Source organism: Chlorella variabilis, assembly GCF_000147415.1.
Source record: "Chlorella variabilis unplaced genomic scaffold CHLNCscaffold_28, whole genome shotgun sequence".
Classification (NCBI taxonomy): Eukaryota; Viridiplantae; Chlorophyta; class Trebouxiophyceae; order Chlorellales; family Chlorellaceae; genus Chlorella; species Chlorella variabilis.
The window spans coordinates 380,913-403,371 of NW_005435060.1; the positions used below are offsets into that span (position 1 = coordinate 380,913).

Genomic DNA, 22,459 nt, shown 5'->3' on the forward strand with positions numbered 1-22,459 from the left:
AGCAGTGGCTTGGCGGGCGCAGCTGGGGCTGGCGCCGTCGGTTGGCCGCGGCGTAGCGGCGCGGCGCGCTGCCGCCCCTCAACCCGCGCCTGTGGCTTCACCTGCATTCATGCTCCTCTGCGTGTGTGTGTGTGTGTGCAGACTATCACCGTGCCTAACCCTCGTGTGGAGGCCGAGGATCATTACTGTGAGTGTGGCAGCAGGGAGGGGACAGCGGCAGCAGGGAGGAGGGGCAAGCAGCAGCCTGGGGCGCTGCCAGGCGGGGCTGCGTGCCTGGCCTGGCGCCGCTGCCAACCGCATGCGCCGACCAGCACCTCCTCACGGTGTCCCTGCCCCCCCCTGCTCCCCTTCCTGCAGACAACGCCAAGTGCACCAAGCTGCGGTGAGTGGCTGCCGTTCACAGAGCGGCTCCAGCCGATGGCGTGCACCTTTCACAAGCCCACAAACCCTTATACTCCCCACACACAACCCCACCGCACCATACCCCGCCCCACCCCACCACCACCACAACCGCACACACACCTATACACACACGCCACCGCCTGCAGGGATCTGGGCCTGGAGCCTCACTTCCTCTCTGACGGCCTCATCGACTCGCTGCTGACCTTTGCCATTGACGTGAGTTCCCTTCCTTCCTTTCCCCTTCTGTCTTGTTCGCGCTGCGGCAGCGAGGCCGCGCCGCCGTGTAGGCCGCCCGCAGCTGCAGCCTCGCCTGCCTGAGGCACGTGCAACCCTTGCCACCGCCCCCCTGTACCGCACCCCTGCGTTGCTGCAGTACAAGGATCGCGTCAAGTCCGAGCTCATCAAGCCGGCTGTGGACTGGCGGAAGAGCCCCGTCACAGTCGCCACCATGTCTGCTGCCGTGGCCAAGTGAAGCGGGTGAGGTGGCTGGGATGAGCCACAAGCCCGCACCGTGTCCCGCACCGTGCAAGCAGGCTGTACACCGCAGGCCGGCTTTTTCGTCCGCCCCTCGCTCCTGCGCCAAGTTTTAATCGACGTTTATTGGTCACGATTGCCATGGCTTCATGATTTGCATTAGTACTACCATCTGTGTTGCTCCCCCGCTTGGACGGTGCGCCTGCCCTTTCCGGCCCAGCTAGCTTGGAGCGGGCGCCCTCACTAGCAACTTTCTCGCTTGGCCCCCCAACACATCCAACCACACACACACCTCTCCATATCCCCCTTCACCCGTTCCTTCTCCCCCCCTGAAGCATGCTGACGTCCTCCGCTGCGTCTCCCTTGCTCCCAGCTGCTGCCGGTGGCGGCACTGCTGCCTCTCCACGCCATACCCCGCTGCATCCCCGGGCCTTTTGCTTGCTTCCCGCTTTTGTGTCCTGTAACAAATGCTGACATTGAAGTGGAGTGGGTCATCAGATTATGTACTCATCAGAGCTCTGCGGCAACGAGCTGCGTTCCAGGTCCGCTCGCCAGCTGGTGACAGCCTGTCGCTGCCAGTTTGCTGGGGTTGGAACGCAGGCGCCCATCGCGCTGCATCGCCACCTCCTCCCTCTCGGGCGCTTTTGGGGCCAGGCGGCCAGGCGGGGCGACATTGACGAACAGCAGCGCTCAGCGATGCAGTCGCTGCTCAAGTATGTGCCTGGCAAAGGGCCCGAGGACGCAGCAGTGCCACCCAACAACACGTTCATCACCACAACCGATGGCGTAAAAATAGCCTGGGAGCGGCACGGGCGGCTGGGCGGCCCCGTCGTTGTGCTCGTGCACGGATGGAGCGGTGAGTGTGCTGAGATGAGCGTGAGTGGACTGCAGGATGCTCCCTGGTGCCGTCCACCTGCCGCCACCCGCCTCACACTGGTGGCCGTTTCCTGCCGCAGGCTCCCGCCACTATTTCGACTTGAATGCGCGCCCGCTGGCAAACGCGGGGTGCACGGTCTACACTTTCGACCTACGCTGCCACGGCGAGAGCGGGCGACCAAGCTGGGCAAGCGCTGCCGCGCTGCCCGCCTGCCCGCCACCGCTACTGCTGCTGCGTGTCACTGCCAGGCCCCTCTGCGGCTTGTGGTTATCGTCCCCCGGCACGCCACCATGGCGCTGTTGGATCTGGTCCCTGCAGGGCCTGCGCATCGCCCGGCTGGCAGCTGACCTGCGGGATCTGCTGACCGAGCTAGACTTGCAGGATGTGACAGTCGTGGGCACCAGGTAGCCTCCACCTGCCCTTGCCAGCACCCTCTAGCCTGTTGTTAGTTCCCCAACACCGCCGCGGGCCGCTTGCCCCGCCCGCAGCATGGGCGCCGCCGTAATCTGGTGCTACATAGAGCTGTTTGGGGAGGCGCGGCTGAAGCAGGTGGAGCGGCTCAGCACGGCTGCCAGCTGCTTCTGCCCAACGCTGCCGCAAACTGCTGCCTTAAGCTGCACGGCTGTGGCAGTGGCTCGGCCAGCTCGAATGCGCTGCTGCCAAACACGTGCTTGCAGCAGCGCCCAACACGGGGCGCCCCCAGCCAGCGCGTGCCAGACTGCATGCCCCGCCCCCGTGCTGTGCATCCCGCTCCGGCCGGCGCCGTCCCCGGTGCCTCCACACACACCGCGGCCCTGCACTTCGCATGCAGGCGGTCTTTGTGGACCAGGCGCCGCTTCAGAACACGGCCCCAGACTGGAAGTGGGGTTCCACCGGCTGCTACGACCTGGCCTCCCTCACCCGCCTGCAGGTGGGAAGCGCACAATGCTGCAGGGGTGCGCTGCGCTGCGCGGCCCCACGGGCGCCGCGCGCACCCGCAGCCCTCCAGCGCACGTGGGGCCGCCCTGCACGGCCCTCGAGCCACACAGCCGCCTGCCCTGCTGCCGCCGTCGCCCCGCCTGCAGTGCAAGGTGGAAATGGACTTCCCCGGCTTTGCCCGGGACAACGGCCGCTTCTGCACCAGCCTGCCGCTGGCTGCCGAGGTGGTGCGGGTGTTGGAGCAGGAGACGCTGCGCGCGGGTGGGCGCCTGCCTGCCTGCCGATGTGTGCGCCCCTGCCTGCGCAGCTGTGTGTCTGTGTGGTGCACGGTGCAGATTGGGAGAGCCGGGCAGGTGGCGGCCCTGCTGCTGTGCACGCGGGTGTTGCGTGAGGTGTGAGGGGGCGGTGTGCGGTTCCAACCGGCGTGTCGCCTCTGCCTGCCTGGCCCTGCTCTGCCCGCCTGCAGACCCGGCCGCGCTGGGCCAGCTGATGGCCGATCACACGACCATCGACTGGCGGCCGCTGCTGCCGCGCATCCAGATACCTTGCCTCAACATAGGTGGGCATGCTGGTGGTTGGATGGGCTGGGCTGGACCACCTCTGGATCCCAGCCTGGCATGGTTGGGGGCAGCCGTAGTGGGAATGCCAGGTGCTGGAAGGGGCCACAGGAGCGCAGCTCGAAGCCTGCCATCACTTGCATACCTTGCCCACACCCCCCCACTCGCATGGCGCCGCCATTCCTTCCTGTGCTGCACTGTGCCCCTCCCTCACGTCCTCACCTGGCGCCCTGCTGTGGCCGTGCTGTGGCTGCGCCTCTGTCTCCGCAGTGGGCCGCCAGTCCGCGGTGTTTCCGTGGTATGGTTCTGAGGCGGTGGGCAAGCTGGTGCCCAACGCTCACACCGTGTTTTTCGAGAAGGCTAATCACTGGCTTTACCTGGAGCAGCCAGAGGCCTTTAATAAACTGGTGGGTGCATGCATACCATGCGCCATGCCGTCTGCACCGCCATGCCGGCGCAGTGGTGGCTGACGCCTGGGCGTCCACTGCTCTGTCTCCTGCCTCCTGCTGCGGCGCAGGTGGCGGACTTTGTGCAGAACGGCTTCCTGCATGTGTCGCGAGTGTTGCACCTGTAGCCCGGAGAGGCGGCGCCATCACTGCACAGTGGGACCCCCCCGTCGTTTGATTCCCTCTTTGCCATTCTTTGAACTGTTACTGCCATGTTGTCTATTTTTATAGTCACTATGATAATCATGCAATTATTCAACTTGACATTGCGCAATAAGCAAGCTGTCGCGGCAGCGGCGGCATGCACATGTGCGGCGGGGAGTGGGAGCTTGGGGACGCCGGCGGTCTTCTCAGCTCGATGGCGCTTTAATCCAACTGCCTCCCAGCGAGCTCTGCTGGCTACATGGGTGGCCCTTGGGGTGGCAATTGGGGAGGCAAAGTTTGAACGAGTGCCATGTTGACGGGGACACTGCTCCACAGCACACACAGGCCATCGCCAATCCTCGACTCCATCCTCGTTACAGTGATTGGCTGAGGCGACTGCTTCTGCAACTGCACACAGGCACGCTACGCACCCCGCGCAGCTGCCTGCGCCCTCCATGCAGCGTGATCGCGCAAATTCACAGGCAGGCAAGTGTCTGGGGTGCAGCTGCGGGCAGGGCTGTGCTCCAGGGAGTTTTTTTGCTGCTGCATCAAGAGAATCACGGCATGCTGAGCGCTCCCACACGCCCTCGCGCCCTCTCCCATCTCGCTGATGCATCCAAGCTGCACCTGTGTGCGCGCTGCAGGCACGCGGCCCGAGGCAGTAGCCATGCCGGCGGCAGCGGCGGCGGCGCCATCGCCGCTCAAGCCTCTCGAGCGGGACGCCGACGCCATTCAGTCCCTGCTTGGGCTGGCCGCTGCGCCGTCGGGAGAGCTGTCGCCCACGGGGCCCTGGCAGGGTTGGGAGTCCAGCGGGGCAGGGCGGGAGGACGCCCAGCTGCGCCGCCGCCTGAGCCACTCTGACATGCAGCAGCCGCGCCTCCGCTTCCCCGGTGCGTTTGTGTGGCAGGCTGCCGCTCCAGAGCTGCACAGATCCTTCCGTGTGGCCAAACCTTCTGTTGGTCCCGCTGCCATGATGCTGGGCTGCTGAACGTGTGGGCTGCTGGTTGATGCTGCGTCGCTCCAAGGCCCCCCAGCTGTTGAGCGCACCTCTCCAAAGCTGAGGCGTGGTGCGCCACCCCTCCCTCCCTCCCTTGCAGCGCCACTCTTCCGCCTGCTCTTTGGTGACGTAAGCAGCAGCAGCAGCAGGGGCACACAGGTGGCCTTACAGACGGACGGAGGCGGCTGTGTGGAGGCGGCGGCGGTGCAGGATGGCGGTGCGTACCTCGTGGCCGGGCAGGCGGTACAGCAGCTGTACCGCACCCTGGGTGCTGACCTGGCAGACGTCCTCACCTTCCAGGCAGCTGGCTGCACCTCCAGCGGCACCCCCATCGCCGCCTGCTGCCTGGCTGCCAAGGCAGATCCAGCGGTGCGGAAGGCGGCGGCCGCAGCCGCTGCCGCCGCCGACGCGGCAGCGGCGCAGCGCAGCGCGGCAGGCAGCCCTGCCAGCCCCGAGCTCCTGCTGCCCTCGCAACAGCAGCGGCAGCAGCAGCGGCAGGCGCCTGGCAGCGGGGCAGGCGCCGCGGGGCGGCATGCTGACGAGCAGGAGCCTTTGGCTCCTCCCACCATTGCCAACACGGATGCTCTGGCGGCGGCGGCGCCAGGCAGCGGCAACACGGCCTCTCAGGGCGATGCTGCAGAGGCAGAGGCGGCGGCGGTGCGCAGCTGCCCGCTCTTGTGCTGCTGCTAGCTGACAAGCGCACCGGAGCTCCTTGCTCCCACACAACACTCTCAACCTCCCCAGCCACACACCCTCCTCTTCTCACCCTTTGCTCCTCCACACTCCGCGCCGCTGCAGGCCCTGGCAGCGGCTGCCGACGATGAGAGCGAGAGCGCGGCGGCAGCCGCGGCGGTGGCGGCGGCGGCGGCAGCCGCGTCGATGGATGATTCGGGCCGGGACCCAGACTGGCAGGCCAAGCCCAAGGCTCGTGGCCGGCCGCGCAAGCGGCGCCCGACTGGCACCGCATCCACGGCCGCCGGCGCGTCCTCTGGCCGCCAGGTGGGGTCCGCGCGGCCGATGCCTGCCTGCCTGCATGTAATGCTGCACGCAGCATACCCCGCAGCTTACCACCTCACCAGCCCTCGCCTTTTGTCTCCCAATTGCTTTCCAATGTATTTTTCTTTGGCAGGCCCAGGAGGCGGCTGCGACGTGCGCGCACTGCGGCACAACAGACACCCCCCGCTGGTGGCGAGACAACTACCCGGTCGGCACCCTGTGCAACGCTTGCGGCATCTGGCTGAAGCGCCACGGTAGGGCGAGGGGAGCTGGCAGGGGCGGGGAGCAGCTGGCAGGGGCGGGAGCAGATATATGTACCTGCGGGGTGGTGCAGGCCAGCTGTGCCTGTGGCTGGCAGGAGAGGGCAGGCGCGCCGCTCCCAGGCTTGCACGGGTGGCGCCTGGCTGGCTGGGGTGAACAAATGGTGGACTGTTTCTGTATCTTCCCTCTTGCTTTTTGAGGCGGTGTGGTTCCGCTTCGTGCCCAGCAGATGGCTCACAGAGTCGCGCCCGACTGCGCGCCAACCCCTCCCCTGCTCTGCAGGCTACCCCCGCCCCGTCCAGTTCTTTCTCAACCCGCTCACCGCCGGCGCCGCCACCACCGGGAGCGCCAAGGTGGCGGCTGCGGCCGCAGCGGCAGCCGCCCAGCAGCAGCAGCAGCAGCAGCAGCAGCAGGGCAGCACGGCGGGCGGCGGCGGCAGCAGGGAGGCGCCCGCCGAGGCCGAGTATTACCTCATCAATGGCCGCCCCAAGCGGCGCCGCGCCGCGCCCGGCGGCGGCGCTCCCAGCAGCAGCACAGGTGAGGCTCTGGGAGGCGGGAACGGAGCTGGTGCTTGTCTGCTGGTAGGCCTCTCCTCCCTGCATCCTGTGTTAGGCAGTCCTTCCTCAGGATGGCGAATATCGATACATTCAACCAGAGGGCTGGCGCCTACCACTCTCCCTGCCTGCTGCAGCGGGCGCGGCGGCTGGCCCCGAGGCGGCTGGCGAAGGGGCTGCGGCGGCTGCGGCGGCAGCCTCAGACCCTCCCATCAACTTTGAGGCCGCCGGCAGCCGGGCGTTTGTGGTGCGGCGCCGGCTGATCAAGGCGAGTGGCGGCACTTGTACTGCCTGCAGCTGGCCTGCCGCTTGCACTCCCGGCCGGCCCTCAATGCCCAGGCCCCATCCCCAGCCTGCCGCACCCTCACCCCACCCTCCACCCCACCATCCGCCCTTGCGTGCAGGCCGAGGGCGGCAGCGAGCCCGCGGCGGCGCTGGTGCATTTTGGCTGGGCCCCCAGCAGCCGCGCCGCGCACGACATGTTTGGCGCGGTGTCGCGCTACGGCGAGGCCAGCCAGGAGGTGCGGCCGGGTGTGTGTGGGTGAGCTGGCATCATCCCAGCCACAGCAAACACCCGAGCCTGCTTGCAGCCGGCATGCGCCCTTGCCCCCAGCGCGTGAGCAACCACATTCCACAGCTGACACCCACGCCACGGCGAGCGCCTGCCTGTGCTCGGCCCGCCTGCAGGTGACTGTGGATGACTTTGAGCTGCTGTCCGACTGCAAGGCCACCGCCACGCTGCAGCTGCGCCCGGGCGCCCGCGTGGCCTCCTGGGACGCGCTGGTCCTCTCCTTTGTGGGCAGCCTGTAGGGCCGCTGTCGGCCTGTCCCTGCCATGGCAGGGGGCAGGACGGGATGCGGGTGCCCCCTCATCTGCCAGTGGGCTGCCTGCCAGTTATTACCCGATCCGCTTGTGAGTCCTGAACACGGCAGTTACCCTGCTCACCACTTCTGCACTGGACACAACTGACCCACATGAAGTTATATCTGCTCCTAGCCTGATTGGTGCTGAGCATGGCTATTTCACGATGTGAAAAATGTGTGACGCAATAAATCAGGGACAACACGGTGGCTGATTTGTTGGATAAATCAGGGACAAACACGTGCAAGGCCAACATGAGTGCAGCAGCGCAGGAGGCGTGGCCTGTGGCTGGCAGGCGGCGGCGACCCGCTGGTGCAGCCTCTATGCTGCGCCGTGCCCCGCCTGCCATCCGCTACCGCTACCATTAGCCAGTGTGAGCTGTCGCTCACAGCTCCTGCTTGGCGTCGGCGGCGTCCCCCGCCAGCCTCGCCATGGTGTGTGCCAGCACCTGCGAGGAAGAAAGTAATTGGAAAGGAATAGGTCGGCGGCGCCACCCAACTGGAGAACAAGGGGTGTGTGTGGCTCAGGAAGTGGCCACCAGCTATACATAAGATCCCACAGATGGTCCCAGCCCCCACCTGCACGCCGCGGGCGATGTCTGCGGGCGACGCATACTCGTCGGGACGGTGGCTCCACCCGTTGCGGCAGGGGATGAAAATCATGGCGGTGGGCGCAATCTGCGGCGGCGGAGATGGAAGGGGGAGGGGAGGGACGAGTAGGGGAGGGCAGGGTGGGGAGCCTGGGGCTCGCGGTGCCGGCAGGCATCGCGCCATGCAAAGGCGCAGCAGACGAGCGCGGGGCCCTGCTGGGGCACTGCCGCAGGGTTGTGCACGATGCGTACTGCCTCTAGGTACCGCCCCTCCCGTACCGCCCCTCCCCTACCGCCCCTCCCGTACCGCACCTGCGCCATGAAGAGGGAGTCGTGGTAGGCGCGGCTCACCATGCGCTTGCTGCTGTACCCCAGCTCGCTGCAGTGTGAGTAGTGCCCAGAGAGGCGGGCAGGGGAGAGGGTCAGGGAGGGTGGCAGGTGGGGAGGAAGAACAGTTGTGCTTGCTTGAGGATGGCACGCCGAGCGGACTGGATAGAGCGGGGGCAGAGCGGAGGCCGCCGCTGCTGGCGCAAGCTGGCCTGCCACTTCAAGCAAAAAGAGAAAGGAGGGCACGGGATGGGGCGGGAGGCGCCCACCTGACTGCCGCCGCGGCGGCGGCCACCACCGCGGGCGCCGAGGTGGCGGGCGGGTCCTGGTTGATGATGTCCACAGAATGGCGCACCTGCATGTGTGTGTGTGTGTGTGTGTGTGTGTGTGTGTGTGAGAGAGAGAGAGAGAGAGAGAGAGCATGTGCGCGGGGCACATGTCGTGGTGGTGCTGGAAGGGCGTTGTGCAGACCCTTCCCTCACAGCATGTCGAGCGCTGCCACGCCCCCAGGGGGCCCTGCCCAGGCGGCGCCCGCCACCACACACCCCACAGCAGCGCCAAGGCCCTGCCCACGAGCACACCCCCACCTTCCGCCGCTGCGCGATCTTGGCTGCTTCCTCGCGGATGGAGCCCACCCCGCCGTCCCGCCGCTCCCGGTCGATGTCCCGCACATCAATCTCCAGCACCGCCTCCCGCGGTACTGCAGGGAAGGCAGGCAGTGGGATGAGCAGTTGTGGCGGGGGGACAAGGAAGTGTTTGAGAGCAGGCCTGTGAGCGCATGGGTGGGGCGCGTGCGTGAGGGGGCAAGCGGCGGTGTTGGTGGCTTTAGTGCTGCTGCTACTGATGGGAAGCACAGTGTCTGCTCGCCCCCGCCCACCAGAGTTGACTGCGTTGGGCTTGATGTCCCAGTATCCGGCGGTCGCCACAGTGTCCCAGGAGCCTGCGGGGCAGGCAGGCGGGCACAGCAGATTGGATCATGCGCGCATGCCGCCGGCGCTGGGTGCCGGCCTTGCCAGGAGAAGAGCCGGAAAGAGCTGGGCAGATAGAATGCAAGCCCTCCTGCAAGCATGGAGCAGGGCCAAGAAGGGCGAAGGGCACGCAAGGAGAGGGCGAGCGGCGCACCCGCGGACAGCGCGGCATGCTCCACAAACAGAGCCAGCTCGGCGGCGGCCAGCGAGGCGTCGTTGCGCCACGGCATCAGCTGCGCGCCCGCGTGCCCGCCGTCGCCTGCGGGGCGGAGGAAGGGACGGGCAGAACGCGGGAGCGTCACAAAGTGCGTCGGAACGAGGCTGGGCCAGGCAATACCTTGAATAGGCTGAGATGGTGCATGGTGGTGCAGCAGATTCATGGGGAGCAACAGGTTTGGCCAGCCCGACCAGCCAGCCGCAGGCCGCAGCCGGCTCGGCCAGCCATCCCCCCGCCAGCTCCCGCCCTCCCGCCCACCCGCCCGCCCCCGCCCTCCCACCTGAGAAGGAGACCCGCAGGGCGGCGGGGGCGGCGATGGCGGTCACGATCCCGATCTGGGTGCCCTCCTTCTCCAGCAGGGGACCCTGCAGCCGCGCCGGCAGCTGCCATGCGCATGAGCAGGCAGGGAGGCAGAGGCCGGCAGGAGGGCAGCGGGCGCACCCTGCCCGGCGTGCAGCTGCCATCAAGCACCCCAGGGCAAACCTTGTGTTTTATGAAAGAAGGAAGAAAGAAGTATAGAAGAAAGAAAGAAAGAAAGAAGAAAGAAGAAAGAAGAAAGAACGAGGGAGGAAAGCAGCAGGCACCCGACCTGCTCGATGTGCAGCTCCACAAAGGCCGCCAGGTCAGCAGGGGTGCGCCTCGCCCCCTGCAGCATCTCGCCGTACGTGGCGGCGCCGTAGCCGGCTGCACAACGCAGGCGGGCAGGTGGGCAGGGGAGGGGGCAGGCTGCCAGCTCACGTGGCTGCCACGGCAGCAGCGGCACCGGCATGCTTCTTTCTTCCTCCTCTGCCGGGCAACCCCTGCATGGGCCGAACTCCCAAGCATGCATGCAGTCCATGCAGTGCCGCCCTGGCAGGCCTGCCGCACCCGCGGTGGCGGCTGCCAGGTAGGAGGTCCCGTTCTCGTCGCGGCGGCTGTCCAGATAGCCAGCATCCAGCACGCCTGCAAGGGGCGGAGGGTGTGGGTGGGGTGGGGGTGGAGGATGGGGATGTGTGGGTGAGGGTGCTGTGGGTAAGTGGAGGGCTGTGTCAGTGGAGGCTCAGGGAACCTCAGCACCGCCCAAACTCACGGCAAGCCACGGCTGCCTGGCAGGCTAGCAACCCCCTCCCCCCAGCCCCCAGCCCCCTAGCGGCCATCCGGTGCGCACCCGCCATCGCACGGCTACCGCTGCAGCTGAGCGCAAAGCGGGTGGGCTCTTCAGAGGTGAACATCACCACCTCCAGAGGCTTAGCAGGCACAAAGCCGGCCTCCTTGAGGGCCCGCAGCGCGGCGATGCCGCCCACCACGCCTGCAGGTGGGAGGAGGACAGGTGGTGGGTACAGTGTATGACTGTATGATCTTTGCACGCGTTTAATGGTGGATGCGTGAGGGGATTGAGGAGGAGGGGAGTTGCAGGGTCTTGGGGTAGCAATGGTAGGAGGTGGGCGCGCGCAAGGGCCGCCGCCGCCAGCCGAGCCACCGCTCCCAGCGTAGCGCCCAGCAGAGAGCGGCCGGGCGGCCACCGGCGAAGGCAGCCCGCAGCGGCTGACAGCAGGGGGCTGCACTCCGCGGGGCTGCTGGCTCACCCAGGGTGCCGTCGTAAGCGCCCGCCAGCGGGATGGCATCGCAGTGGCTGCCTGTGGATACAGAGGCAGCGCCCGGGTTGGCGCCTGGCAGCACGCCGTAGATGTCCCCCATCGTGTCTTCCCTGATTGTCAGCCCCGCCTCTGCCATGAGCTGCTTGATGTAGCCACGTGCCTTCATGTCGTTCTCTGCAAGGTACGGGGAGAGGGGAGGAGAAGGGGGGGGGGGGGGGGACAGGGCAGCGGCGGTTAGGGGCGCAACTGCAAACGGCAGAGGCTGCGGCGGTGAGGCCAGGGGCTGGGAGGGCGGCAGGGAAGATGTGGGTGGGTCCAGGGTTGAGCGAGAGGCCGCAGGGCGAGGAAGCAGCGGTGGGGTGGGCAGGGAGGTTGTGGGTTCGATCCCCTCCTGGCGGCAATGGCGCCCCGCCGCCGCTTGCCACCTGTGAAGAGGATGCGGGTGACGGCGGGGTTGGGATCGTCGGAATACGTGGCCAGGTGCAGCAGCTGGTCGACGATGGCCTGGCCGTCGATATCCAGCTTGAGGGCAGCGGCCAGCGGCGAGGCCAGGAGGGCCAGGACCAGCAGCGCCCAGGGCGCCCCGGCGCCTCTCCTAGCACATGGTGCGGCCATGAGGCGTTCGATGCAAGACAATTAAGCCGCGAGGGACCGCAATGCGCCGCGCACAGGGGTGGACTCCAAGTGATGGAAGAGCTGCACAGTGTCCAGGCGCCCCGATGAAGTGCGCTGTTATTATCGGCGATCGGGCCGGGGAGCGGGGGGGCGCATTATCTTCAGCCGCCGCGGGCGACACGTCATCGGGCGGCGGGCGGCGGCTTACAAATCTCTCAGCTTCATCCTGCGCCCAATTTCCCTGGCCTCCACTCACGGCCATGTGCTCGTGCAACTGCGAGCCTGCTGCACCCTAGTCACCTGGATCAAACAGGCAAGCATTACAAGGCATGCGCCGGCGCCTCCAGCCAGCCGAATGGGCAGCTACCGCCGGCCCGGGACGCAGGCTGGCTGCGCAACCGGCATACAGAGGGCAAGCAAGCAAAATGCATGAGAATTGCAGGTTCGCATAGCAAGGATTTGAATGCATGCACGGATTTACTATGTGATACTGCATGAGCCGCTTGCCGCTGAGCCTGTGCTCGCGGCAAGTCCTGAGTGCTGTTGTAAAGGTAAAGGTAAAGGTGGGGAAGAGCCTCCACAAGCTTCACTTCCCGGTTTTAACGTCTAGCTTTAGACCATTATTTGATCTGCCCGACGCGCCAAGTGCAGTACCCCCCACTAGTAGTGAATGGGTCCCGGGGAGGCCTGTGCCGAAGCCTTGGCGATTCTATTAGGCGTTCCCGAAGGAATTGGCTTGGATTGGCGCTGAGCCGGTCAGCTATGCCGCGTTTGTCCTCACAAAGTTTCGACATGGGAGGAATCGAACCTGTGCCCTCTCGGAGGGTTTAGACACTAGCTCCAGCGCCTTCAAAGAAGGCCTTTCTTAGCCGCGGCCTGTTGTGCTTGCGCCGCCCCTTCTGGGGCAGCTGCTCCCGATCTGACTGCGCCCCTCCTGGGGCCTGCTGCTGCTGACTGTGCCCCTTCTGAGGATGCTGCTGCTGATTGATGCTGTCGATGCTGTCTCTGATGTCTGATCTGACTGGCCGGGCTGCCTTGCTGCTACCTCACCGCCTGCTTCCCCTTGCCCATGGCCCGCCGCTGCTGCTCCACATCCATCACCACCACCTCATCATCAGCATCATCCTCTGACAGGCACAGCCCCTCCATCTGCTCATTCAGGCGAGCCCCACGCTGCTGCCTCTGCTGCTGCTGCTGCTGCTGATGGGCCTGGCGCTGCCCCGACCCTGAACCCCCAGCCTGCTGCTGCTGCTGCCCTGACGAGGGCGCCACAGCGGCGGCGGTCGCGGCGGCCACCACGGCAGCCGCCATCCTATCTGCCTCCTCCTGGTCCGCGGCATCCGGCCAGGGGCCTCCCATCTTGGCGCCGCCGCCATCGGACGCCCCACGCACCTCCTTCATCTCCCTCCGGCTCCGCTGGTTGTGGGGCTGCGGCCAGGGAACGTGGCATGCCTTCTGCAGGCAGGCAGGCAGGCAGGCAGGCAGGATCGGGAGCAGTCGGCAGGAGCTGAGAGGGGAGAGCATTTGCTGCGGTGCAGCGCTGGTGCTGGGCGGGTCCACAGCTGGGCGAGCAGAAGCCCAGCAGGCGCCAGCCGTGCTGCCCCCTGCATCGGCGCACAGCAGCTCAGCTGGGAGCTGCCTGCACCCCTGCAGACCGCCGAGACAGCCGTAGGGCTGCCTCTGGGGCTCTCACCCCATTCCAGCTTTCCTCGGCATCGCCGCCATACCCAAAGCCGGTCATCGGCTGGCCTGCCGCCGCCTGCTCGCAGGGTAGCACAGGCAGGCGCACACATGTGGTGGAGCTGGGCGGGCTGCTGTGATAGAGGCGTAGAGGCAGCAGGGCAGCACACACAGCAGCCGCAAGCGCTGCCCAGCAGTTCAGGATAGGCAGCAGAGAGGAGAATAGAAGGCAGGAGCAGAGATGGGAAGCAAGAAAGAAAGCGTGGGGCAGGGCGGGGAAGGCACCTGCTCGCAGGTCTTCATGAACCAGTTCTGCAGCGTGAAGTCATCCACCTGCTCAGAGCACGGTGGAAACACAGGGGCAGGTTGTGAGAACCTCAACAGCTTTCGGCATTGCTTGCAAGCCGCGCCGAGGGGCTGCCGCCGGCTGGGCTGCGGGCTCAAGCTGGCATGGTGTACGACGGTCCCACTGCCCAGCAGGCTCTTTGATTTCGAAGCAGCTGCCGCCGGGGTGGCCCACCACGGGGATCATGGCTCGGCCCGACCCCTCAGGCACCTCCACCCCCAGCTCCCCCGCCAGCTCTGCGCTGATGTAGTGGGTGGGGATGTTGCCCGTCATCTCCCTGCACGTGGCGGCCAGGGTAGGGAGCAGGGAGGTGAGAGGGTGGTGGGCAGGCAGGCAGGCAGGCAGCGGTGAACCACTGCAACCCACCGAAGCCCGCACTGCGGCGCTGCTGTGTCGCGCTGCTGCGGCTATGCTGCCAGTGCTGCCAGCGAGTTGGTCCCCCTCCAGCCGACCCTGCCAAGGCTTCCCGGAGGGGCCTTCGGGGCGGCTGAATCGTCGCAGACAGACACCGGCTCAGCCATCCTCACCCCATGATTTCGCCGATGCCGACCTTGATGGGCGGCAGCGAGGCCAGGCCGTCATGTGTGCCAAACAGCGGCTCGGCACCAGGCTGCGCCGCACGCGCCAGGCGGCCTCGCCAGTCGGGCCCCAGAATCTTCTTCACCCTGCGGGAGCAGGCAGCCAGGCAGACAGGTGGGGTTGAGTGTTGGCGGCAAGGGTTCAGGGCTTGGAAGCACTGCATCAGGGCAGGTCGGGCAGGCCCACCCCGCCCAGTGGCGCACCGCGGCCCCTGCCTGCCAGCCGGCGGCCGTGCTGCCTGCCAGCTGGCCACACCCCAGCTGGTTCCGCCCCAGCAGCAGCCTGGCAGGAGCCTGGCAAGAGGCGGGGAAGCCGAGCGGGCTCACGTGGCGAGGTCTTTGGCCCTCAGCGCCGCCGCCACATGTCCCTCCCAGTACACGCACACCTTCAAAAACTGGTTGGCGCTGATGGCTTCCCCCATGCGGAGCTGCATGGGAGCGTGGGTGGGCATGTGTGGCACGCAGGTGCTGGTGGTGTGACACAACGGTGCAGATGGGTGCGGCCCTGAGGTTGCAACCGGCGGCACCGGGAGCAGAGGGAGTGGCGCACACGCACCCGGCTGGAGGGCACAGCCCAGCCATGCCACACCATGCGCCCGGCCCAGCCCACACCACTTTCGTGGCCAGCTGGCAAGGTGAATCCCTTTCCGTCTGTTCCGCCATTCTTTCTTCCTCACCCCCTTTTCTGCGAGTGCGCTCTTGAGCGTCAGCAGCTCCACCTCCATAGCCGCCTGCCGCCGCTCCAGCTCCTCATCCTCGGCAGCATTCGCCCGGGCTGCCTCCATCAGCTCTGCCAGGCTGGGCCCAGCGTCGGCAGGACCGAAGCCGCCGCCCGCGGCAGCGGCGGCAGCGGCAGACGCCTGGCGCTCCCGCTCGGCTCGCATCTCCAGGCAAAGGCGCGTGGCGGCGGCGCGGGTGAGGCCGTCGGTGCCGGCGCCTGCGCTGTCCTGTGCGCCGTTGCCGCTGGCCTCTGCACCACCCCTGGCCTCGCCGGCGCCGCTCTCCTCGTTGCCCCCGCTGCCAAACGTGAAGCCGGGGCCAGCGCTGGTGGCCCAGCTGAACCCGGTGAACCCAGCGCTGGTAAAGGCACCAGGGGCAGGGATGGCGGGGGCAGAGGCGGAAGGGGTGGTGCTGGCACCGCCACCCAGGCCGTTGCCGGCTGCGGCGGCTGCCTTGAAGAAAGCCGCGGTGCTGGCGGCTGCCTCAGCCGCAGACTGCTGCGCAGGCACAGGCACGGGCGCCTGCTGCGCCTTGCTGGCGCCGGTGGCGGTGCGTGGCGCCACCTGGGGCGCCGCTACCTCGTCGCGTCCCTTGGCGGCTGCACAGCAGCACAGCCACAGCGAGGCAGGTGGGGCAGTGCCCGGTCGCCTTCCACACCTCCCCCCATGCATGCCCCGGCAGCAGCAGAAACCTGCGGGAGGAAGCCTCATGCACTTGCCTGGGGTGTGAGCAGCGGCGGCAGCCACGATGTGGCGCAGGAACGCCGCCATCTCCTCCACCCCCCACTTTTCGAAGCCGCGCGGGAAGAAGGTTGGGATCTGCAGAGGCCGGCCCGGTGGGAGGCAGCCAGACAGGCAGGTTGGGATGGCGACCAAGGCAAAGCAGGGCTGGCGGGTCGATGTGAGTGGCCGCGGGGGTGGGGTGGGCAGGCAGGAGCAGGAGCAGCACCACCAGCAGCATCAGCAGCTCACATAAGGCTCCTCCTCCTCCTCCTCGCTCTCACTCTCTGCACCACACGGGCAGCCGGCCGTGCACCGAAGCCGCGTGAGCGACACTGTCCTGGCAGGAGCAGCATGCGTGTGTGGCAGGTGCGGCCTCACCCTCGCTGCTGCTTGGCTCCACGCCCGCCAGGCCCATCAGCTGCCGCAGTGTGGCTTTGGCCTCTGCGCTTTGCTCCGCCATGTCCCAGCCCCGCACCTGGCGGCAAGCAGGCAGGATGGCAGGCAGCAGGCAGGGTGGGGGTGGTTGGGAGGCTTGGAAGCAGTGGGGCCAGCGGCAGCTGCTGCACCGGCAAGGTCGGGGGCTGGGAGGGTTTGCAGCCCCTCTGCGCCCTGCTGAGCCGCTGGCACGGCCCAGCCTCGCACCTCCACCACACGCCGGCTGCTCAGCACATCTTTCACCAGCTTATCGGCCGCGCCCTTTGCCAGCTCCTCTGCGGCAGGGGGAATACCAGCAGCGGCGCGAGCGTCTCGGCACATGGCGTAGAAGTGCCGCAATGTGCTGAGCGCCACCTCGTGTGTGCATGCAAGCGTGCATCCGCTGAATCGCCATATGGCGGATTGGCGGAAACTGAGGGACTGATTCTGGACTCATGGCATGCCACTCACGGTCCTCCATGCTGGAAAGCGCCTCCAGGTACTGCGGCAGGTCCCGCTCCAGCCGCCGCAGCTCGGCCATCAGGTGGGCGGGCGTGTTCCTGCAGGGGGCAGCCAGCGGGAGACTCTCCGAGGAACAAGTGGTTGCATCGTGCTTCTGACAGCTGGGCGGGGTGCAGGGCTGTGCCGTGAGATGATAAGCAGTGCGGGCAGGCAGGCAGGCAGGAGTGCAGGCAGTCCCGCAAGCTGGAAGGCGGGAAGGCACTGTCAGGCAGGGATCGGCCAAGCCTCAGAGCGGCACGTGGCAGCGTGCTGCGCACTTGTCATCGCCCGGCTTGGGGATCAAGTTCTCAACTGCAGAAGAGCAGGGGGGAGGCGATGAGTATGACGAGCTGAGGCAAGTGCTGCCCCGAGGTAGGAGGCAGGCATCGGTACCGCGCATGAGCTGAACTGCTGCTACACAGGCGGCAGCACGCCACCCTGTCAGCGCTTACGGTTGAAGCGCCGCACTGAGCGGGCAAAGCGCTCCCGCGGGTCGAGCGCGGACTCGGCCGCCGCTGCTGCCGCCACCGCCGAGCGGTGCTTGTTGACAAACGCCACCACCTCTCGGTTGACCAGCTCTGCCTCAGTGGGCAGCTCGTCCTCTGCGGTACAGGGGCAGTACATGGGCAGTACCACGGCGGCACATTGGGTAGCGCCAGGTTAGCAGACTGCAACACAGGAGAAGCCCTCAGGACCAGGCAGCGAATCCCCGCTGCTCCGCGAAGAGAAGAGGAAGCAGCGCAGCAGCGGCAGGTAGCGCCAGCAGCCAAGCCGCACCCACCCATGCGCTCGGCAGCCCTGAGCGCCCGCGCTGCCGCCCGCGCCGCCTTCGCCTCGTCTGGAGTGCCCACGGCCGCCTCTGCCGCCGCTTGCTTGGCCTCTGCCACTTCGACGCGCTGCGTGCGGAACTTCTCACTGCAGAGAGTCAAGGAGGATGGCGGGTTGGGGATGGGGATGGAATGGGGAGCCAGTCAGTCCAGGCAGGAAGCGCTGAGCTGTGGCTGGCCGATTGAATCATACGTTGCCAGCGTGGCAAGGTGGGGGCTGAGCCCGAGGCAGCAGCACTGGATGCAGGAGGCCTGAACAGGCACAGCCAAACCCCAAGGGAGATGCAGGAGAAGTTGGGTCGGGGCGGCAGCAGGCAGCATGCACAGCATGCACAGCAGACACAGCAGGCAGGCAGTTGCTCACAGCTCCTCCTCATAGTCCACCACCACCACTCCCTGCAGCAGCACAGCAGGCAGTCTCGGTGGGCAGAAGCGCTGCCACAGACAGAAACAGCCCTGACCAAGCATCAGCAGCTGCAGCACCAGGCGGGCGCACCCAGTCGGCCAGCATGAACTTGAGCTCCTCAGGCACCCAGCCGGGGTTCTCCTCTTCCCAATCCCTGCACCAGGCCACGCAGGGAGGCAGGCAGGCTCATCCAGTGCAGGCACCTTGTTGTTTCCGCCGGGAAGCTAGCCACATTGATGCCCCCTGAGATGCTATGCTGCAACCCCACATTGTCTCCTGCCCACTCACTCAATCTCGTCAAAGTCGTCGCAGGGCGGGCGCCCGTACTCCTCCTGCACACAGGCGGGTGGCGGCAAAGTGGAAGGGGGAGGTGAATGGGCACACTGGGGCAGGCGCCGTCTTGTCAGGCAGCCGACGCCGCCTGCCCGCCGGCCTGGCTTGCCCCCTCTCTCAGCTGCAAGCACCTGCTGGCCCTGCGATCAGGCCGCCTTCACGGAAGTGGCACTCAGCCAATCACTCGCGGACACCTACACAGCCCTGCTGCTCCCCACTCGCATGCTGCGAGCGCAGTCCCCACCTCAAAGCGCTCGCAGGCCAGAGCGGAGTCGTAAAAGACATCAAAGCGGTCCCGCAGCCAGCCCTCCTGCTCCTCCTCCTCCTCTTCATCAGAATCCTCCTCCGAGGCATCGCTCCAGTCGTCGTCGCTATCCCTAAAGCCCCACGCGCCCTCCTCGCTGCTGCTGGCATAGTCTGCTGGCCAGGGGGCAAGGGGCAGAGTGGCGATGCTGACCAGTCTGGCCGACGTGCAGGGCAGCCCGCCAGCCTGCCAGCAATGTGCAGAGGCAGTGGGGCCCACCCGAAGACTCCTCGGCCTCATCATCAGCCTCGTCCGCCATATCATCTGCCGCCCCGCCGCTGCCGCTTGGTGCTCCTGCCGCCGCCGCTGTGGCGCGCTTGCGATTTGCCCTGGCCTTGGAGGCCGCAGGCTTGGCCGCTGCAGGCAGGGCTGTGGGGCATGGGGCGCCCAGCAGCAGCGCATAGGCTGAGGTTGCAGATGTGTGCAGGTGGAGGCCTTCTTGATTGGATGACAGTCGGGCAGGCAGCGGCGGCTGCAACTCGCATACCCACAAACCGTCCACACCTGGCGCCGGCGCCTCGCCCGCCGCCACGCGCGCCTCGCGCGCAGCAAGCTCAGAGGCGTAGCCAGCCAAGGGGAAGTTGGTGCGTGCGGCGCTGCATGCAGGCGGATGTGGGTTGCAGGTAGGAACGGGCGCGGTCAGCTGGAGACAGCTGCTGAAGCGGTGCGCTGGGTGCATCAATGATGCAGCATTTATGGCGGCAGGCATGCCTTCCGTGCAGCTCGATTTGGATGCGGTCGTAGCGCCGTGCTGCACACAGCATGTGGGCGGGGTGCGCCTGGTTGGAACTGCAAGTTGCAGCCTCTGTCCGCCTTGTGCACGCCCTCTGGGCCTCCGCTCACCCGCGTCATCCTCGTTGTCGAAGAACTTTTCAAAGCGCCTGCCTCCACGTAACGAAGCTTGCATTCGCCACTTGCCGCCTGCAGTATACCAGCTGACGCCCCGGTGCCGGCTGCTGCCCTTGCGGAAGCGGGCGTCCTGCTTGGCCTCTGACTCCTTCTTCAAGTCATCCAGATACTGCATGGGAATCGGGCAGGTTCATGCCGCAACATCGGGCAGCTCAGGGCTGGGTTAGATGTGACGTGTTCGGCACGCCGCCTCACCGCATACACGTCCTCGTACTCGTCCAGCTCGGCCTTGAGCTCCTCGGTCATGAGGTCTGGCAGGTTGAACTCCGCCTCGTCGCCATGAATCAGGTATGCGCCGCTGCATGAGGGGCACCTGGCGGCGATGAGCGAGCGGCAGGGCAGCCAGCAAGCGGCTGGCGGTTCTCACATGTCGGCGTGGTGCGCCGCTGCCTCTGGCGTGGGGTGGTAGCCGAAGTGCAATTGTGTCCCTCCCCACGGTAGCCGCGCTATCCATTTCCCGTTTGGCCGCTGGGTGATGCCCCTGAACCCGTGCCCCTTCTCCGATGCCACCATCGAGGCGGCCGATCACCTACGAACGTCCTGGGTGTCAGAGGGGGCGAGGCACGGGCACGCTGGGCTTCCAAGGGCGCCGCCGGCAACCTTGTCCACTTTGCCGCCCAGCAGGCACGCCAGGGTGGACGGCGCCTGCACTCCACATGCCCCGCCAGGCCCACATTTGTACGCTGATCGATCTCAGACTGTCAGCCTTTGCGAACGCAGCCCATGGCAGCCCACATCGCGGTGGCGGGCAGCGTGAATGCCGACTTTGTGTATCAGCTGCTGCGGGTGCCGCGTGCTGGGGAGACCCTGCCTGCGAAGAGCATGGCGGTGCACCCGGGAGGCAAGGTGCGGCGCGGACACTCCGCCACCACCGCGCCGCCGCCACCGCCGCCTTTGCCTCCCCTCAAAAGCCTGTGGCTGACTTTCTCGGTCAGCGCAGGGCGGCAACCAGGCGGCCGCGGCGGCACGCCTGGGCTGCCCCACCCAGCTAGTGGCACAGGTTGGCCGCGATGCGCAGGCACAGATGTGAGCCTCTGCCGCCACCGCCGCTGTGCCGTCGCTCCTGCCGCTCTGTGCAGCTCTGCCGCTGTGCCACCTATCATTGCTGAATTGTCCCCAAGCAGGCTGCGCGGAGCGCTGGAGGGGTGCGGCGTGGACACTAGTCTGGTGCGGGAGGTGGAGGGCCCCACCGGTACCGCCGTCATCCTTCTGGAGGAGGATGGTGAGCCAACAGCAGAGGGTCAGCGGCTGCGCCTGCTGCGCACCTCTGGGGCTTGTAGTTTGAATGACCAGTATCTTTGTTGTTGCATCTGCTGGCAGCATTAAGGTGTGCGGCCCCGTCCTCCTTTCCCACGGCATCCCCACCCTGCCCTCTCCTCGCTCCTCCTCTCTACTTCACACCGAGCAGGCCAGAACCGCATCATACTCCACGGCGGCGCCAACACCGCGCCGTGGCAGCTGGGCGAGGAGGCGCGCGCCGCTATCTCGTCCGCAGGTGCGGTGCTGCTGCAGCGGGAGATCCCAGAAGCCGTCAACGCCGAGGTGGCGCAGGCAAGGTGGTATGCAAGCGCGTACAGGTTCCTACAGCTGCTGGCAGGTGGAAGCTGCCAGGCAGATTCTTGCATCATGCCTGCTGCTGCACAGCTCAAGCGTGGGCAGTGCCGCACCCTGTTCACGGCTGCAGCTGGCGCATGCGGCGGGCGTTCCCGTGGTGCTCGATGCCGGCGGCGCAACCGCCCCCCTCAGTCCCGACCTGCTGCGCTGCCTGGCCGTCATCTCCCCGAACGAGACCGAGCTGCAAGGGCTGACAGGTGAGGTGCCAGGGGGTTGCGCCAGGGCAGGCACCTGGAAATAGCCTCGCTTCAGCTGAGGACAAACAGCAGGGTGTGGGTGGGCTGGCTGGCGGCAGGGTGTGTGTGCGTCTCTTGGTCCCCCCGCCACCAGCACACAGAAACACACTGCACTCGGCAGATACGCACCCCGCTGCGCCTCCATACGGCGCCGCAGGCATGCCCACCGACACAGAGGAGCAGATAGTGGCGGCGGCGCAGGTGCTGCGAGGGCAGGGCGTGGGCACCGTGCTGGTAAAGCTGGGCTCCCGCGGAAGCCTGCTCGTAGGTGGGTGGCAGGTGGGGTGGCGGTGAATGGGTTGTAGGTGCTTGGTGGATGCCTGTGCGCGCTTGCTTGGCGGCTGCCCAGCTGGTTGGGAAGATATAGGCCGTGGCGCCAGCCAGCTGCTGCAGCCACCTCCTCTCCTCCTGAGCAGCCTCAGCGCCCTACCACAGCATGTGTGTGGTGTGCCCTCCACCGCGCTGCGCTGCAGATGCGGATGGCAGCACGTGGCGGCAGGAGGCGCGGCGGGTGGAGAAGGTGGTTGACACGACGGGAGCGGGTGGGCTGGCGGTGCTGGCAGGCCAGCGCTGAAAAACATAATCACTGCCTTGCTGCCGCCTTGCTTATGGTCGCTCCACCGCCTCCACCCTGCCCGTCTGCCTCCCAGCCCCGCTAACTCTGCCCCCGCCTCCTCCCGGCCCGCCCCGCCTCCCACCAGGCGACTGCTTCACCGCAGCCTTTGCTGTGGCGGTACTGGAGGGCAGGCCGTACCGTGAGGCAATGCGCTTTGCCAGCGTGGCAGCTGCCCTGTGCATCCAGGTGAGCGCCCCGCGGCCCCGCCGGTTCAACCTGCAAGTTGCTCTTGGGTCTCTCCTTACTGGCTGCTTTGGCAGGCCACTGACACTGCTGACGTGCTGCGGTCCTGTGCCAGGTGGCGGGCGCCATGCCCAGCATGCCCAGCAGGCAGCAGGTGGACGCTGAGCTGGCGGCAGCCTAGCACTGGTCTGTTGACATCAGGCGTCGGCACCCTTGCAGCTCTAATTGCCCAGTTTTCCATTGCAGCCTTTTCCACAGCGCTGCTCCATATATCGCTTCCGCTCCCTTCT

At 66.9% G+C, this 22,459-nt stretch overlaps 6 protein-coding genes across 6 annotated transcripts in view; 4 read left to right on the forward strand and 2 right to left on the reverse strand.

Annotated features, from left to right (window-relative positions):
• CHLNCDRAFT_56384 (hypothetical protein) overlaps nt 1–874 on the forward strand; it is a gene marked incomplete at both ends in the record, with an annotated part of 4,298 nt that extends 3,424 nt beyond the window's left edge. The window contains 4 exons of the mRNA XM_005843616.1: nt 142–187; nt 358–382; nt 549–618; nt 776–874. Of these exons, the coding sequence (XP_005843678.1) occupies nt 142–187; nt 358–382; nt 549–618; nt 776–874 (240 nt within the window). The remainder of the gene's footprint in view (nt 1–141; nt 188–357; nt 383–548; nt 619–775) is intronic.
• A 698-nt stretch (nt 875–1,572) lies between these two features.
• On the forward strand, nt 1,573–3,802 carry CHLNCDRAFT_140070 (hypothetical protein; the record flags this gene model as incomplete). The annotated part of the gene is made up of 9 exons (XM_005843617.1): nt 1,573–1,732; nt 1,833–1,888; nt 2,072–2,157; nt 2,242–2,302; nt 2,565–2,663; nt 2,818–2,932; nt 3,138–3,230; nt 3,499–3,635; nt 3,746–3,802. 9 exons carry the CDS (start codon nt 1,573–1,575, stop codon nt 3,800–3,802), a joined length of 864 nt encoding a protein of 287 aa, XP_005843679.1.
• Nucleotides 3,803–4,485: 683 nt separating this feature from the next.
• CHLNCDRAFT_140071 (hypothetical protein) lies at nt 4,486–7,436 on the forward strand (the record flags this gene model as incomplete). Its single annotated transcript, XM_005843618.1, has 8 exons — nt 4,486–4,708; nt 4,916–5,472; nt 5,614–5,814; nt 5,945–6,065; nt 6,355–6,609; nt 6,764–6,873; nt 7,031–7,147; nt 7,314–7,436. The coding sequence occupies 8 exons, from the start codon at nt 4,486–4,488 to the stop codon at nt 7,434–7,436; spliced, it is 1,707 nt and encodes a 568-aa protein (XP_005843680.1).
• Nucleotides 7,437–7,872: 436 nt separating this feature from the next.
• On the reverse strand, nt 7,873–11,780 carry CHLNCDRAFT_140072 (hypothetical protein; the record flags this gene model as incomplete). Its single annotated transcript, XM_005843673.1, has 13 exons — nt 7,873–7,935; nt 8,066–8,164; nt 8,389–8,455; nt 8,673–8,758; nt 8,991–9,103; nt 9,281–9,343; nt 9,526–9,630; nt 9,869–9,953; nt 10,178–10,272; nt 10,456–10,530; nt 10,736–10,876; nt 11,154–11,339; nt 11,591–11,780. 13 exons carry the CDS (start codon nt 11,778–11,780, stop codon nt 7,873–7,875), a joined length of 1,368 nt encoding a protein of 455 aa, XP_005843735.1.
• Nucleotides 11,781–12,821: 1,041 nt separating this feature from the next.
• CHLNCDRAFT_55033 (hypothetical protein) lies at nt 12,822–20,033 on the reverse strand (the record flags this gene model as incomplete). Its single annotated transcript, XM_005843674.1, has 23 exons — nt 12,822–13,235; nt 13,474–13,539; nt 13,746–13,793; nt 13,981–14,083; nt 14,334–14,471; nt 14,712–14,812; nt 15,062–15,702; nt 15,796–15,922; nt 16,076–16,110; nt 16,205–16,301; nt 16,469–16,536; nt 16,712–16,800; nt 17,020–17,053; nt 17,194–17,343; nt 17,523–17,656; nt 17,933–17,964; nt 18,065–18,128; nt 18,263–18,306; nt 18,552–18,724; nt 18,831–18,968; nt 19,455–19,629; nt 19,716–19,833; nt 19,888–20,033. The coding sequence occupies 23 exons, from the start codon at nt 20,031–20,033 to the stop codon at nt 12,822–12,824; spliced, it is 3,135 nt and encodes a 1,044-aa protein (XP_005843736.1).
• A 210-nt stretch (nt 20,034–20,243) lies between these two features.
• Nucleotides 20,244–22,350, forward strand: CHLNCDRAFT_140074 (hypothetical protein; the record flags this gene model as incomplete). Its single annotated transcript, XM_005843619.1, has 9 exons — nt 20,244–20,366; nt 20,461–20,546; nt 20,645–20,742; nt 20,929–21,062; nt 21,205–21,331; nt 21,528–21,638; nt 21,844–21,912; nt 22,072–22,172; nt 22,285–22,350. 9 exons carry the CDS (start codon nt 20,244–20,246, stop codon nt 22,348–22,350), a joined length of 915 nt encoding a protein of 304 aa, XP_005843681.1.
• Between the last annotated feature and the right edge of the window lie 109 nt (nt 22,351–22,459).